The sequence below is a fragment of the Lactuca serriola genome, chromosome 6 (assembly GCF_051521515.1).
Source record: "Lactuca serriola cultivar US96UC23 chromosome 6, Lser_US96UC23_V15, whole genome shotgun sequence".
NCBI classification, from domain to species: domain Eukaryota; kingdom Viridiplantae; phylum Streptophyta; class Magnoliopsida; order Asterales; family Asteraceae; genus Lactuca; species Lactuca serriola.
The window spans coordinates 156,221,224-156,235,939 of record NC_136413.1 but is presented as its reverse complement, the minus strand read 5'-3'; the positions used below and the strand labels follow the sequence as shown (position 1 = coordinate 156,235,939).

Sequence of the window (14,716 nt, the reverse complement as noted above, 5' to 3'; positions counted from 1 at the left end):
GTCAACACATATAACCACCATCTTTAAGCTCCAATTATGGAGCATTACTTTGTGTTTTAGTTTGTGCTACTCATGTGATCATTTTCAAGAAGGGTGTGATGGGAAGATGAGTGGTTTGGTCATTTTCTTATTTATTAACAATATATAAATAATATATAATCAATGAGGACATTTGATATATGGTATGAACCGAGACGTTAATAAAAACAAACAATGAGGACGATCCAAGCTAGAATAGAAAATGTTGGAAACTAAACGTGTAAATTAATACAAACCATATAGACTATTCATGTGATTTACTCTTAAAAAAGAAGGTTTTGAAAATCGTATTGTAGACCAAACCAGCCGTCTTACATGTTCGATGGTCCAACTTGTCCAACCGATTGGACCGGTCTCAAAAGCCGGGAAAACCTGATGATGTCATAATTACATTATTATTAATTTAAATTATATACAAAATTACATAAAAAAAATATTTTTTAAATTTCTGTTTTTTACCGGTTCTTACAGGTTTAACCTGTTCTTACCATTTTTTAGCGGTTCACATGACGAGCAATTTTTTGGCTTCTAAGAACTGGGTTCGTGACCGTTCCCGATTGAACCGGCCGGTCCCGTCAGATTTTAAAAACATGGTAAAAAAACAAAAATTTATAGCAATTTGTATAAAACGGAAATAAAAAAAACATTGAAATTCAATTAAAAAATTTAAAAACATTTAATTCTTTGGAAAAGCACGAGTCCAAAATTATTAAAAAATCTAACAAATAAAGTATGCATATTGCAAATAAGGAGGAACACTCCTGTGGTTTGGACGGGATCCGGGATCAACACGATCTTTTCCGGAATTGCCGAGAGTATGGATATAGATTAATGGTACGGTTATTCAATCACATTCGGCCACCCAAAACCCTATCAATACCTTACCAAAATTGAAGGAAGACTAGCGATTGCAAGGAGTCAAGGGCTTTGTGAAGTATTCGTCGATTCAAGGTAACATTAACTGTTTGTAGCTTTAATTTAATCGACTTTGATTTGGAATATGGTTATGCTTTGAATAACATATTGAAAGTCAATTCCAAAAAGTGCAATATAAATTGTCAACAAATACATGTCATATAATATGAATTGATTTGATTTGGAATATGATTATGCCTTGAAGATGATACTCTTTTCTGCTAGAAATCTTTTCCCATTTAGACTTGATTAATTGTCAACAAATACAGGTCGTATAATATGAAGATTATTAAATAAATTACAGAAAGCATTAGCAACTACATGACTTCTTTTCAATAAAAAAGTATTCAACTGTAAAATCAATTCCAAACCCATTACATAATCAATAATAATAGTTAACTATGTTTGATGAACACAATATCTAGGACAGGTTTCACCCAGGGGTATTTTGGGTAAAACCATCATATTTTTAATTTTTGTGTTAGATTTGGATTTGTTTTGGTTTAGTATGAATAGGATATGTATCTATGACGTTTTAATTAAGTTTAATTCATGTTTTTCTAAACAAATCTTGGAGGACAAGCAAAATTTCCTAGAAAAATTTTCCCCAGTTTTGTTCCTCCCTCTGTATCATGTTTTTCTGTCCATGTCCTGCTGTGATTTTTATGTTTGTTTATTTTGTGTGATAATCTTTTTGAATTAAGTGAATTAGTTCTCAGATAAGTAATCTATCATCTATTAAAATTTCATTTTAAAGGAATCAAGCAAATTGAAAACATGGCATCGCTTCAAGGACACTCTGTAACAATAATTTCTATAACCACCAAATTACTAAATTAACCCTTAAGAATACCAAATATTTAATTGCAGCTTAACTTTCAACAATCTTGTCCATAATGTAAAGGCTTTTTATCAATCACAATATCAACACTGTAGTTCTACTTCATTGGTGTGTTTTTAATCTATTAATATTTAAAACTTTTAGACGATGAATATAAGTAACTGTACTCCTGACTAACTTGTTTGTAAAACAACCTGATGCTCGAATTACATTTACAAGAGATACATATACAAATAAATACATTGGGGATTCAGCAATATCTTTTGCAACGGAGGTTGGAATTGTGATGCAGAGCTTTTGTGAAATGGAATTCCATACATAGGAGAAAGTAGCAAACGAAAATAAAGAAGAAATGATTAACAGATTACGTGTAAGTTACATATCATTTTCCTAAATCTATTCATTTTTTTGTTAAAATTTAAAATTCATAAATGGAAGTAATTTATTATTAAAATTTAATTAATAACGTTCAATTTTAATTTATGTATTAAATGTAGGAAAATTTTGAATTACCGCACGAAGATAAAGTTCTGATGGAGTATGTAGATGAACAAATGTGGAGGCAATGGAAACGCACACAAAATATTTTCAAAGATTATTGGAAGAAAAATGGAGGAATAACAGATCCACAATTTGCAAGATCTAAAATGAAGCCAGATTGTCGTAGCGAAGAAGATTGGGGTTATTTGTGCGATTATTGGGAATCGGATAAAGCGAAGGTAATTATTAAATTCTATAAACCTTATAATTTCATCTTAGAATTCTTATTTTATTTCTTATAGTATTATAAAACATGCGCTGTCAAATATACAATAGTATACACCTATAACAAAATTCTCTCAATCTTGCACATGCACATTTAATTTATGTAATTAACTCTTATCTATATATTATTAACCACGTATAGTTCAAATTTTGTAGCAATATGCTGAACAAATGAAACATAATTGGGGAAAACTTGTTATTCCAAGTAGAGGAGGCTCAATATCGATAGCAAATCACAAATTTGCCATGGTAAACTATCAAATTAATTCATATTTAAATTAATATATTCAAGAAAATTTATTTTTTACCTTTACTTAAATTAATTTTTATTATTGCAGATAAATAAAGAGACTCAAATGCCCCCCAGCCCAATCGAGTTATATCATAAGTTGCATTTTGATCCCATAAAGAAATGGATAAATGATGAGTCACGCATTCAATACGTAAGAATGATTTCTTGACTAATATTTATTTATAGTTATAATATATTGATATTGGTGTTATAAGTTATTATAATATGGTTTTATGTTGTATTAGGAAAATATTCTCCAACTCAAGGAGGAAGAATGTGCCAAATTAGTTTCGGCGGGAACAAGCATTACTCAAGAAATGGAATACGACATAGAGAAAAAGTCATTAAAACTATTTGTGCCAAACATAAAACATTACAATCTGGATGGGAGGCTTCAAGTAGACCTGTTATGAGGAAAAAAGATATACATCTCTTATCAACCGCAGAAACATCTCAATCAGCCTCAAAAGACGAAGAAGATATGAAAAGTAAGATTGTTGCACTTGAGGAGGAGGTTCGAATAAATGAACAAAAAGTCAAACAAAGTGAGGAAAAATGTGAAAAAATGTTCCAGTTTATTATCTCGAAGTTCCCGGATTCTCAAAACATATTATGTCCACCCGATGAAGATGAAGCTCGTGCGTACGATGACATAACATATCTATCAGAGCAATCGTAGCAAGCGTAACATTCTTGACCGGTTATTAAAATTTGGAACTTCTTTCACGTATGGTTTACTTATTGACTAGATTCTTAGACATTTTTGTTTGTTGTTTTAAATTTGGATATGATGTCTAAATTACGGTTTATTTGTCTAGTACTAGTTCATTTGGTGTATTAACAAGCGCATTGTTTATATTAGTCACTATAAATGTTAGTTTAAGACTAAACTTTGGTTTGAAACAATAGCAGGTTAGGGACCGAATGACATTATATTTGAGACTAATATTCAGTCACTAGAAAATCAGGTTAGGGAGCAAATGGCATTGTATTTGAGACTGATATTCAATCACTAAAAATCCAGGTTAGGACTAAATGAAATTCTATCTAAGACAGACATTCAATTACTAAAAAATCTGGTTAGGGGCTGAATGAAAATGTATCTGAGACTGACATTCGGAAACTAAAAAATCGGGTTAGGGACTGAATGAAAGTGTATATGAGACTGATATGCAGTCAATAAAAATCAGGTTAGAGACAGAAGATGATAACATTTGAGACTGATATTCAGTCTTAAATAGATATTATCAGGGACTGATATGAATTGAGTAAGGATTTTAATGAAGCGTATCGGAGACTGAATGATGTAGTATGTAAGACTGATTTTTAGTCCCCAAAAGTTATTATCAGGGACTGGTCTTATATGAAATCGTGGATTTAAAGAAAACACATTTAAGACTGAATTTGGTATTATCAGGGACTGATTATCTGTCTTTGATAATATTACGTATTAAGGACTGATTTTCAGTCCCAGATATTAAAAAAAAACACTATCTAGGACTAGGTTTCTGGGACTAGCTTAGGACTAGCAAAATCAGTCCTGGATTCTCATTAGAGACTGATTATTAACCATCTAAGACTGAATATGTCAGTCTCTGATACCCCTTTTTCTTGTAGTGACATCGTAGGGTGCGTGTTAGGTCTCGCAGGAGTGATAAGTATTCTAATAGAGGTTGTATTATATTTTCAGCATGGTGACGTTGCGAGAGAGACCAGCGGGCGGATCAGGCACCGGGGAGGGATCAGGCTTAGGTTCAGGAGCCGAGCAGCTCGAGGAGCGAATGAGGGGGTTGATATCAGCTGAGGTTATGCGCAATATTCTAGACCAGACTCCTGTGATCTTTGGCATTGTCAAGGAGGGTATATTGGAGATTTTGGAGATTTTGTTGAGCTTTGGCTCTTTCAAAAAAAAATATTCGAGATTTTGGATGAGAGGCTGGGAGCCTTCCGTACGGAGATGACGGCTTTGATGGGAGCGCGTACCTTGACATTTCGAGAGTTCAGGGCTTGTAGGGAAATGATGTGTGTGAAATGTACTTGTTTTATCCCTACTTTTAATTAATAAATTAGCACACAAAGGCAGTGAACCTGTCTTTTAGTGGTATAGTTGGATAAGTAAGGTATCGAACTCAGGGAACGGAAAATTAAACTAATGACTAATTTTAACTAAACAAATAATAAAAGTAAAAGGTTTTTTTTCTCTAGTTTTGCAAGACTAGAAACTTAAACACACCACAAAAACACTTAATTAACTAATTAACTAAAGAAAACAACTAATTCACCAAATTTGATAAAGATGTTTCCATTTTAGGTTCAACCAATTCACTCCTATGGTTATTTTGAATTTATGATAGAATAATTGTTTTGGCTACCAACTATAGTGGTTAGGTTCATGTTCATTACTCCTAACCCTTAAACAATCAATTAATTCAAGCGGTGATCAAGTGTTTAAACTAATTAATTCTCTAGATTAATGATTTGGATTAAAGAAGATTTGTAATGGTTAATTAAATTGGTGGTTCAATTAACCTCTTGTTTGTTGGTTTCTCAAACAAGCTCACACATTAATCTACCCATTATCTTGTTAATCTTAGTTTCATATTCATTATTCCTAAGCATATGATTAAGTGTGCACATAGACATATGAGGTTAACAACTAAGAGATGTTTATGCAGCTTAATTGTCTTCCAATTAACAGAAAATAGTTGTGATTAATGCATAAGGTTCTTTAACAAACTTAATTTAATAAATCACCAATAAACAATCAATCAAAAACTAAGAATTAAACCATAGGAGTTACTTGGTATTCCCAAAATAGAAACAAAAACGTATTTAGTTCATAGTTGCAGTAAAAACAAACACAAAAACAGATTTAACTAAGCTAAACATACTTAATTCCTAAACCTAAGTGGAATGATTAACCTAGTTGCTTTGATTCTTCAAGAGATTGAAGATTAGGGTTCCTCAGCTCCTCCAAGGGTTCTTCAATCGCAAATGAATCTCCAAAAATGCCAGAAAAGTATTCCCATCGGATAAAAGCTCGGTTTTTATAATTATCACAAAACAGGGTGTACTTGGCGAGTAGCAGACCCAACTCGCCGAGTAGATCGTAGTTATCCATCTCGTACCAAGAGTCTTGACTTATCTTCTGTAGTATTCTGATGGACTCGCCGAGTAAGCTTGTGTACTCGCCGAATAGGAAGGCTTTTGTCCCTCATTCTTTATTCTTTGGTCTCTAATTGCTTCCCCTTGTTCCCTTTCACTCCCAAGCATGTCTTTTGGACTGAAAACAAAATTTAAACAATATTAAGTACCTTTTGTCCACATTGTACACATAACTAGTTAAAAATAAATAAAAATGTATGCTAAATGGTTAACTAATTATGCACATATCAAAATACCCCACACTTGACTTTTGCTTGCCCCCAAGCAAAACTGAATTTTAACATATTAGAACCACATATGACAACTCCAATCTAACCCAGCCATTATGTCAAGACCGCAACGCATGCATTTGTGTCTAAAATTGTCCTAAAAAACCCCATACTCTAAATACTCACAATCCTCATAAACATTCGCCCACTCACCCCGAACTATGCTCATTTTATGCATCCCTCCGAATCCATCCCCAGAAAACCTCTTAACCTCAAGGTATTTTTGTTTGAGCAACCCAAGCATACATAATCTAGATAATTACAATTTATGATACCACATTGGAGCTTTTTGGAATTCTTCACTTTTTGGCATTTGATCTTTGATCTCTTTGAATTCAACACTTTGTTGTTTGATTTTTTTTGGTATCTTCAACTTTTTGAATTTCTTTGGAATTTTTGATCTTCTAATTTCATATTTGACTTTGATGCTCCAAAAAATTTTCAAACTTTTCTTATAATTTCTCTCTTCTTTTTTTACATGTTCCTCACTTTTTTCACTCAAATCCCTACATGCTTAAGCAGGGGCGCTCAACTTCAACCTTTATTGGCTAAAGATAACAATTTTCCTGGATACATTTCTGGTACATGATGCTAAACATATTGCATCCTTCGGGCTGAGCGAGGTCGTGTTTTTGTCCCATGATTTTACTAGAATAAGGAGGCCACAAATGCAGTAAAACGTATATAGGCTCAACTAAACATTTGGGTTTTCATGAAATTATCAACACAATTCTAACATAGAATCCTAATTTGCTTTTACCAAAATTTTCTAAATTAATTCCTAACTAATATTTTTGGTATGCAACAATATTGTTTATTATTTTAAAATTAGCCTAAATTAAGACTCTAAATTTTCTAATATGTGACCAACTCCCTACCCCACACTTATTTTATGCAATGCCCTCATTGCATATTATGCAAAAATAAAAATGCAAATATAGAGAGAATTGGAACAAACTCCCCTGGGGTAACAGTCGATAGGTTGATACTCTCCTCTTCAGCTCCATCTCTATTTGAATTTAGACATGGGAACAACTCATCCATACCTTGGGTGTCATGCGTCTCGTGTGGTTGACAACTCGAAAATATCAAGGGAAAAGCTTCTTAGAATTCTCCAGTAACAACTCTTCACGAAAAATGGACAAATGCTGCAGTGAAAGTGCTCAAAACAGCTCTGGAACTCGAAAATTGCAAGTCTACTCGGCGAGTATAGTCGATTACTCGACGAGTATACTGCCAAATTACAGTTATCGCGTTTTACCCATGTAATCGCCGAGTAGAATTTGTGCACTCGACGAGTAGGTACTGTATTGCCAAAACAACTCTAGCTCGTGTTCCTTTTGACTCAGGTTTTGAAATTGGAAATTTCACTGACCCTTTCTCTAAACCCTTCAGCACCAACACCCTCCATTACTCTCGACTCTAATAGACTCAATCCTAAGGACAAGACTCCTACTTTTTCTTAAACATCTCTCATTCCGTACTTGACCCTTGACACTTTATTATGCTTCCTAACCTTCCATCCCTGAAAAATAAGCAACTAAAAGTGAAAGCAATAAAAATCCTAAAAACAAAAATCATCCAAGTTCTAACAATTGTTCAAAAAAAACACCACAAAGCACAAAACATAAAAATAAAAATAAAGTCCTCAATCTTCTTCTTCCATATCGGCTCCTCCAGCCCTGCTTCCTCCTTCTTCATTTCCTCTCCTCATTCTTTCTTCCCAACTCATAATATATAGATAGCCGGGTTCGGGTCTTAGCGCAATGTTCATTTGTTGGAAGAGGTATTCAAGAGATTGATTATTATAGTTTACTCCTCTTCCAATATCGTCCAAATAGCGCCGGTACTCCACTTGATTCCACCCATCGTTGTCCTCCTCCACCGGAATAACCGGTGGGTCTTCTCGTACCCGCTCGCTACGTTGCCTTACCCGCCTTCCCGGCTCCTCAGGGATTGTTGGCTCATCCGCATGTGGAATGGAAAAGGAATCACCATACTTCTCCACAATCCTAGCCCTCCTGTATAATGCAGTGTTGAACGGGGGAGGATAAATGACCGTGAGTGCCCTTGCTTCTTGTAAATCTAAGACCCTAAACGACCTAGCAATTCTTGTAACAAACATGCCTCCATTAATCTTGTAGTTCACCTTTTCCTTAACCGCCCTTTCAACAAGAAACTTGGCGATGCAATAGGGGAGATTGCAGAAAACATTTGGAGTAATAATACTCCAAAGATAGAAGATATCAAGGGTTGGGACCTTGTCCCAATCCTTCCGCATGTTGATGGTGTTGGCCACGAAGCGATGAATAAGACAATGGATCGGCGAGCGAATATGACCCTCCTAAGTGGTAGAAGGAATATACACCCGGTTGGCAATTGTGTTCCACCAAGTGGAGGCCACCACTGCCTCGGGAAGATCCTTATGGCAGTTCTCCAGAAAGGCTTCAAAGTCCTCAGTCAGCATAGTTCTTTGATCATAAATCCCCAGCCTCCAGGAAAATTCAGCCATGCTGCATTGTCTTAGCTCACCACGAAGAGAAAAAGAAATTGTGTTGGAGTTGTAGTACTCACTACCACCTCTGAATGAGATGGTAGCAAAAAATTCCCAACACAATTCAACATAACCAGGTTCTTGAAGCTGGAATAACCGCAACCAGCCATCACATATGATGGTAGTATCCCCCAAGTTGCACTCCTTTACCAAATATAGTGTGAGCTCCTCCTCCAAACCCACTTTTCCCAACCAATCCCAGTCAACAGCGTTGGGAAAATGTATCTCCTTATGTTTCAGCGCCTCTAATTTGTTTAAGGCTCGAGCTTTGGATGATTTGGATGTGATTTGTCGCAATGAGAGCCACGGGACATCACCTTGGTTTCCCCCTCTTGAAGATTGTCCCCTTTCTAGACATGATACCTGCATAACAACATCCAGAGAACACAAACAAACAATACCCAGTAATTAAAATCGAAATAAATAGGCTTGAATACTCCTCTACTCGCCGAGTACACGAACTACTCGGCGAGTAGGATGAACATCGGCAACAGTTTGAGGAAACCCCCAAATCCGAATTTAAGCAAAATAGGGGCAAATTAATGATAAAGCTTGAACCTTTGATGTGTTTTAAGTGTAAAGATGTTACCTTTTCCTTTGAAAGACGAAGATTAAACGGAAATTGAAGAAATCGCAGAGAAGGCTCGAATTTTGCTGTGCACGGCGAGTATGGGGGTTAAATGGGTGAAAACCCTTATTTTACAGATTATATATCAACTGTGTAAGTTGGCTACTCGCCGAGTAGAACTGCCATTACGCATTTTATCGGGTTACTCGTGCAGGTACTCGCCGAGTATACGTGCCTACTCGGCGAGTAATCCTTGCAGTTTTTAAAAAATTTGACTGTTTTGAAAAATTAATGTATTTTCTCATTTGTTTAACCATCCACCCCACACTCTAGGCATTGCTTGCCCTCAAGCAATTATATTCTTAGAAGAAGACGAATGAAATAAAATAAAAATAAAACTAAAGAAAAGGAAAGAAAATGCAAACTTGAGACTCGGGTTGCCTCCCGAGAAGCGCTTCTTTTTAAGGAGTCATTAGCTGGACTCCTCCCCTTCTACGTGGTTGCAATCCCTTCCAGCAACAGCAACTCTTCCATACCTTCATTCCTGGGGACTCCTTCTTCATACTTTTTGACCCTATGTCCATTGACCTTGAAAGGTGTTCCATCTCTTGACAATAGCTCTATAGCACCATGTGGAAACACCGTCTTTACCAGAAAAGGACCATCCCATCTTGACTTGAGTTTTCCTGAGAAAAGCTTTAGTCGTGAACTAAAGAGCAACACTTTTTGGCCTTCACGAAATTCTTTATTTTCTTTTATCCTCTTGTCATGCCACATCTTGGTCTTCTCATTATAGATCAACGAACTAGAGTATGCATCATTTCTAAGCTCCTCAAGAGCATTCATTTGCATCAACCGATTGCTCTTGAGTTCCTCCATGTTGAAGTTGCACATCTTTAAAGCCCAAAATGCTTTATGCTCTATATCCACCGGAAAATGACATTGCTTTCCATAAACAAGACTATATGGTGTAGTACCAATAGGAGTTTTGAAAGTTGTACGGAAGGCCCAAAGTGCATCGTCTAGCTTATCCGACCATTCTTTGCGATTGGTCCCCACCGATTTCTCCAAGATTCGCTTTAACGCTCGATTCGTCACTTCGGTTTGTCCACTAGTTTGTGGATGGTAAGATGTAGAAAATTTATGGGTTACCCCATATTTCTTTAACACCTTCTCTAGTTGATCATTGGCAAAATGTGTGCCTCGGTCACTTATAAGTGATTTCGGGACTCCAAATCGTGAAAATAGCTTCTTTAAAAACCGCACCACTACCCGACCGTCATTAGTTGGTAACGCTTGTGCCTCCACCCATTTGGATACGTAATCCACTGCCACCAATATGTATTTGTTGCCTTTAGACATGGGAAATGGTCCCATGAAGTCGATACCCCACACATCAAAGACCTCGCACACTTGGATACTATGTTGTGGCATTTGATTTCGAGATGAAATGTTTCCCACTCATTGACAAGCATCACACTCTTTGACAAATTGGGCTGCATCTTTAAAAATTGTGGGCCAATAGAACCCAATTTCAAAGATCTTCTTTGCAGTGTAATGTGCTCCATGATGTCTACCCGTGGGCCCACTATGACAATGCTCTAATATTTTCCGGCTTTCCTTCCCGAATATGCATCTTCGTATGATCCCATCCGCACAGCTCCGGAAGAGGTATGGCTCGTCCCAAAAGTAATATTTTAATTCAGAAAAGAATTTCTTCTTTTGTTCACTGCTAAAACCTTTTGGGATGTATTTTGTAGCTAAGTAATTAGTTATATCTGCGAACCATGGCTCTTCTCCTGCGGTCACCATAATGTACTCGTCCGGGAAGTCATCTCCAACTTTATCTTCTTGCAATTGTTGGTTCTCTAGTCTTGACAAATGGTCGGCTGCTATATTCTCCATTCCCTTCTTGTCACGTATCTCGATATCATACTCTTGAAGAAGTAGAACCCATCATATCAACCTTGGCTTGGCATCCCGCTTAGCAAACAAGTACTTGATAGCCGAGTGGTCAATAAAAACAGTAGTTTTGGATAAAACCAAGTAAGGGCAGAATTTGTCAAAGGCATACAGCACAGCTAATAATTCTTTTTCAGTGGTGGTGTAATTTTCTTGGGCCGGATTTAGAGTTTTACTAGCATAATATATGGGTCGAAAGTGCTTATCAACCCTTTGACCAAGTACAGCTCCTAGTGCAAAGTCACTAGCATCACACATAATCTCAAAGGGTAAACTCCAATTGGGTGCAACAATGATCGGGGCATTAGTTAATTTTTCCTTTAAAAATTTAAATGCCTCTAAACACTCTTTAGTAAAAATAAATGGTTCATCTTTTAATAGTAATTGTGTTAGAGGTCTAGTTATTTTGGAAAAATCTTTTATGAAACGCCGGTAAAAATCCGCGTGTCCTAGAAAACTTCTAATGCCCTTCACATTAGTTGGTGGGGGTAATTTGGCAATGGTGTCAATCTTTGCCCGATCCACTTCAATTCCCATTTTGGAAACCTTGTGGCCTAACACTATACCCTCCTTTAACATAAAGTGAAATTTCTCCCAGTTGAGGACCAAGTCAGTTTTTTCACAGCTAGCAAGCATTAAGTCAAGATTTGTGAGACAATCATGGAAAGAAGATCCAAAAACAGAAAAGCCATCCATAAAAACTTCCATGAATTTTTCCACCATATTGTGGAATATGGCTGTCATACACCTTTGAAAAGTTGTCGGTGCATTGCATAGCCCAAAGGGCATGCGCCTATAAGCAAAAGTCCCACTTGGGCAAGTAAATGTGGTCTTTTCTTGGTCCATTGGGTCTATGGGTATTTGGAAATAACCCGAGACTCCGTCTAGAAAGCAATAGTAACTATGTCCCGATAGTCTTTCTAACATTTGATCAATAAAAGGTAAGGGAAAATGGTCTTTACGAGTGGCATCGTTTAGCTTTCGATAATCGATGCGCACTCTCCAACCGGTTACCGTTCGTGTCGGAATTAGCTTGTTCTTTTCATTTGTTATGACCGTCACCCCTCCTTTCTTGGGCACCACTTGGACCGGACTCACCCACGGACTGTCGGAAATGGAATAGATAATTCCCGCATCTAAGAGTTTAACCACTTCCTTCTTGACTACTTCTTGCATATTCGGGTTTAACCTTCTTTGTTGTTGTACAACCGGATTTGCTCCTTCTTCCAGATTGATCTTGTGGGAGCAATAAGATGGGCTTATTCCCTTGATGTCGGTGATGCTCCATGCTATGGCCCGCTTCCGCTTCTTCAACACTTGCAATAGCTCTTCTTTTTCAGATTTGGAAAGGTCAGAGGCTATGATTACTGGCTTTTGATTGCCCTCTTCAAGGAAAGCATACTCCAAATGTTCTGGTAAAGTTTTGAGCTTAGATTTTTGGTTCTGACGGTTGGACTCGCCGAGTGCAGGTAAGGTACTCGGTGAGTTTGTGGCTGCATTCACGATTTCTGCCTTTTCTGAGGAGGAACTCGGCGAGTACACCGGCCTTACTCGGCGAGTAGAGCTGTCAGTTTGCTTCACCAATTCTTCAAACTCAGCTTCTTCCAGCAGCCTTTCAAGCTCCATTAAGTCTTTTTCTGGATCAAATTCTTCATCATTTGTTGTGAACTTGCTGGAATCTTTACCTATGCATTCCTCCAATAATTCATCAAGCATATCAATTGAGAATGTCGTGTTGTCACTGTTCCTAGCATACTTCATAGCTTGGTCTACCCCAAATGTGACTGAATCTTCTCCTACCCGCAAGGTCAGATTCGAGTCCCTCATATCTACTATAGCACTTGCCGTGTTGAGGAAGGGTATTCCAAGGATGATTGGAACTTGTGGATCCGCCTCCATGTCTAGAATGATGAAATCAGCGGGAAAGACGAATTTGTCCACCTTGACTAGTAAGTCTTCGCATATGCCTCTTGGGAAAGTGACTGTCTTGTTTGCTAAATGAATTGCCATGCGAATTGGCCTTGGTTCCTGGAGATCCAACTTTTTGAAGAATGAATATGGCATTAGGTTCACACTTGCTCCTGAATCGGCTAAGGCATGAATGGTAGCCAAGTTGCAAAATTGGCAAGGTAAAGTCAAACTCCCCGAGTTGCCCTTCTTCTTTGGTAGCTTATTTAGCATAGCAGTTGAGCAGTTTTCATTGAGGAATACCTTCTCCACTTCTTCCATCTTCCTTCTATTAGTGAGAAGTTCCTTAAGGAACTTTGCATATTTAGGCATTTGCATGACAGCTTCAATGAAGGGTATGTTGATTTGAAGCGCCTTGATATGATCTAGAAACTTCTGGTACTCCTCTTCCTGCTTCTCCTTCTTAGCTCGGGCTGGGTATGGCATTGGAGGTTGATACAGCTTTTCAGGGACCTGATCTTTCGGATTTGGTGGTGTACTCGCTGAGTCCATATTAGGTACTCGGCGAGTAGAGCTGTCATATTGTAAATTTTGCTTTTCTGCTTGATTTTCTGCCTCCTCCTTCTGTGATTCCTTGGATGCTTCAGTCTGAATAGGGGCCAGGGGAGTGATTATTTTCCCACTTCTTGTTGTGACTATGTTTATGTGCGCGCCTCGTGGGTTATTTTCGGTTTTGCTAGGAAGTTCGCCCGGTGACCTTTGGTTGATTTGTTGAGCAAGTTGCCCAAGCTGCGTTTCTATATTATGGATAGATGCTTGTTGGTTCTTTAGCATGGTCCTTGTTTCTTGAATTGTAGCATCATGATCACTATGTCTTTTTTCTGAAGCAGCTACAAATTTGGTGAGCATTTCTTCCAAGATTGGCTTTCTCTCTTGTACCGACTCCTCCTTTTGGTAGAAACCTCTCCCTTTTTGCCTGAATTTCTCCTCCTTGGCCTTCTTGTACTCTTCATAAGGGAGCCACTCTTTCTTTTGTTTGCGCCAGTCTTCATCATATCGGTCTCCACTTGAGTAACAAACTTGCACCTTCTTGTTCCCATTTTCATCTAAGTCGCAATCTCTAGTAAGATGAGGCCCATTGCAGCTTTCACAACCCACCCGAATAGCATGGATCGTTTGATCCATTTTATCCATCCTCCTATCCATGGTTTTTAGCATAGCCATGACCGCGGATAAGTCTTCAGTAGCTGCACATGCGGCTCCCCTAGTAACATCATTTCTAGGGTTGTGGTATTCTCTAGAGTGTTTAGAGAATTCTTCAATCAATTCCTTGATCACCGGGGGCGACTTCTTAGTGAGCGGGCCTTGCGAGTCTAGTAACTGCCTGGTTGTGACATTGACTCCATCATAGAAGATGGAGACTTGTTGCTGGCTGTTT

The 14,716-nt window shown here is 37.5% G+C and overlaps 1 protein-coding gene across 2 annotated transcripts; it reads left to right on the top strand.

Annotated features, from left to right (window-relative positions):
- Window positions 1-476: 476 nt before the first annotated feature.
- Window positions 477-3,724, top strand: LOC145057138 (uncharacterized). 2 transcript variants are annotated; one of them, XM_079004914.1, is made up of 6 exons: window positions 489-990; window positions 2,015-2,165; window positions 2,293-2,514; window positions 2,717-2,809; window positions 2,899-3,003; window positions 3,098-3,724. In XM_079004914.1, exons 2-6 carry the CDS (start codon window positions 2,148-2,150, stop codon window positions 3,263-3,265), a joined length of 606 nt encoding a protein of 201 aa, XP_078861040.1. In that variant the 5' UTR covers window positions 489-990; window positions 2,015-2,147; the 3' UTR covers window positions 3,266-3,724. The 2 variants fall into 2 exon arrangements, with proteins under 2 accessions (XP_078861041.1, XP_078861040.1); XM_079004915.1 differs by lacking the exon at window positions 2,015-2,165 and having other exon boundaries at window positions 477-990.
- The last annotated feature ends 10,992 nt before the right edge of the window (window positions 3,725-14,716 follow it).

Coding starts and splice junctions, on each gene's coding strand:
- LOC145057138 (XM_079004914.1), top strand. Junction 2,515..2,716: donor GGGAATCGGATAAAGCGAAG/GTAATTATTAAA, acceptor CAAATTTTGTAG/CAATATGCTGAACAAATGAA. Junction 3,004..3,097: donor ATGAGTCACGCATTCAATAC/GTAAGAATGATT, acceptor ATGTTGTATTAG/GAAAATATTCTCCAACTCAA.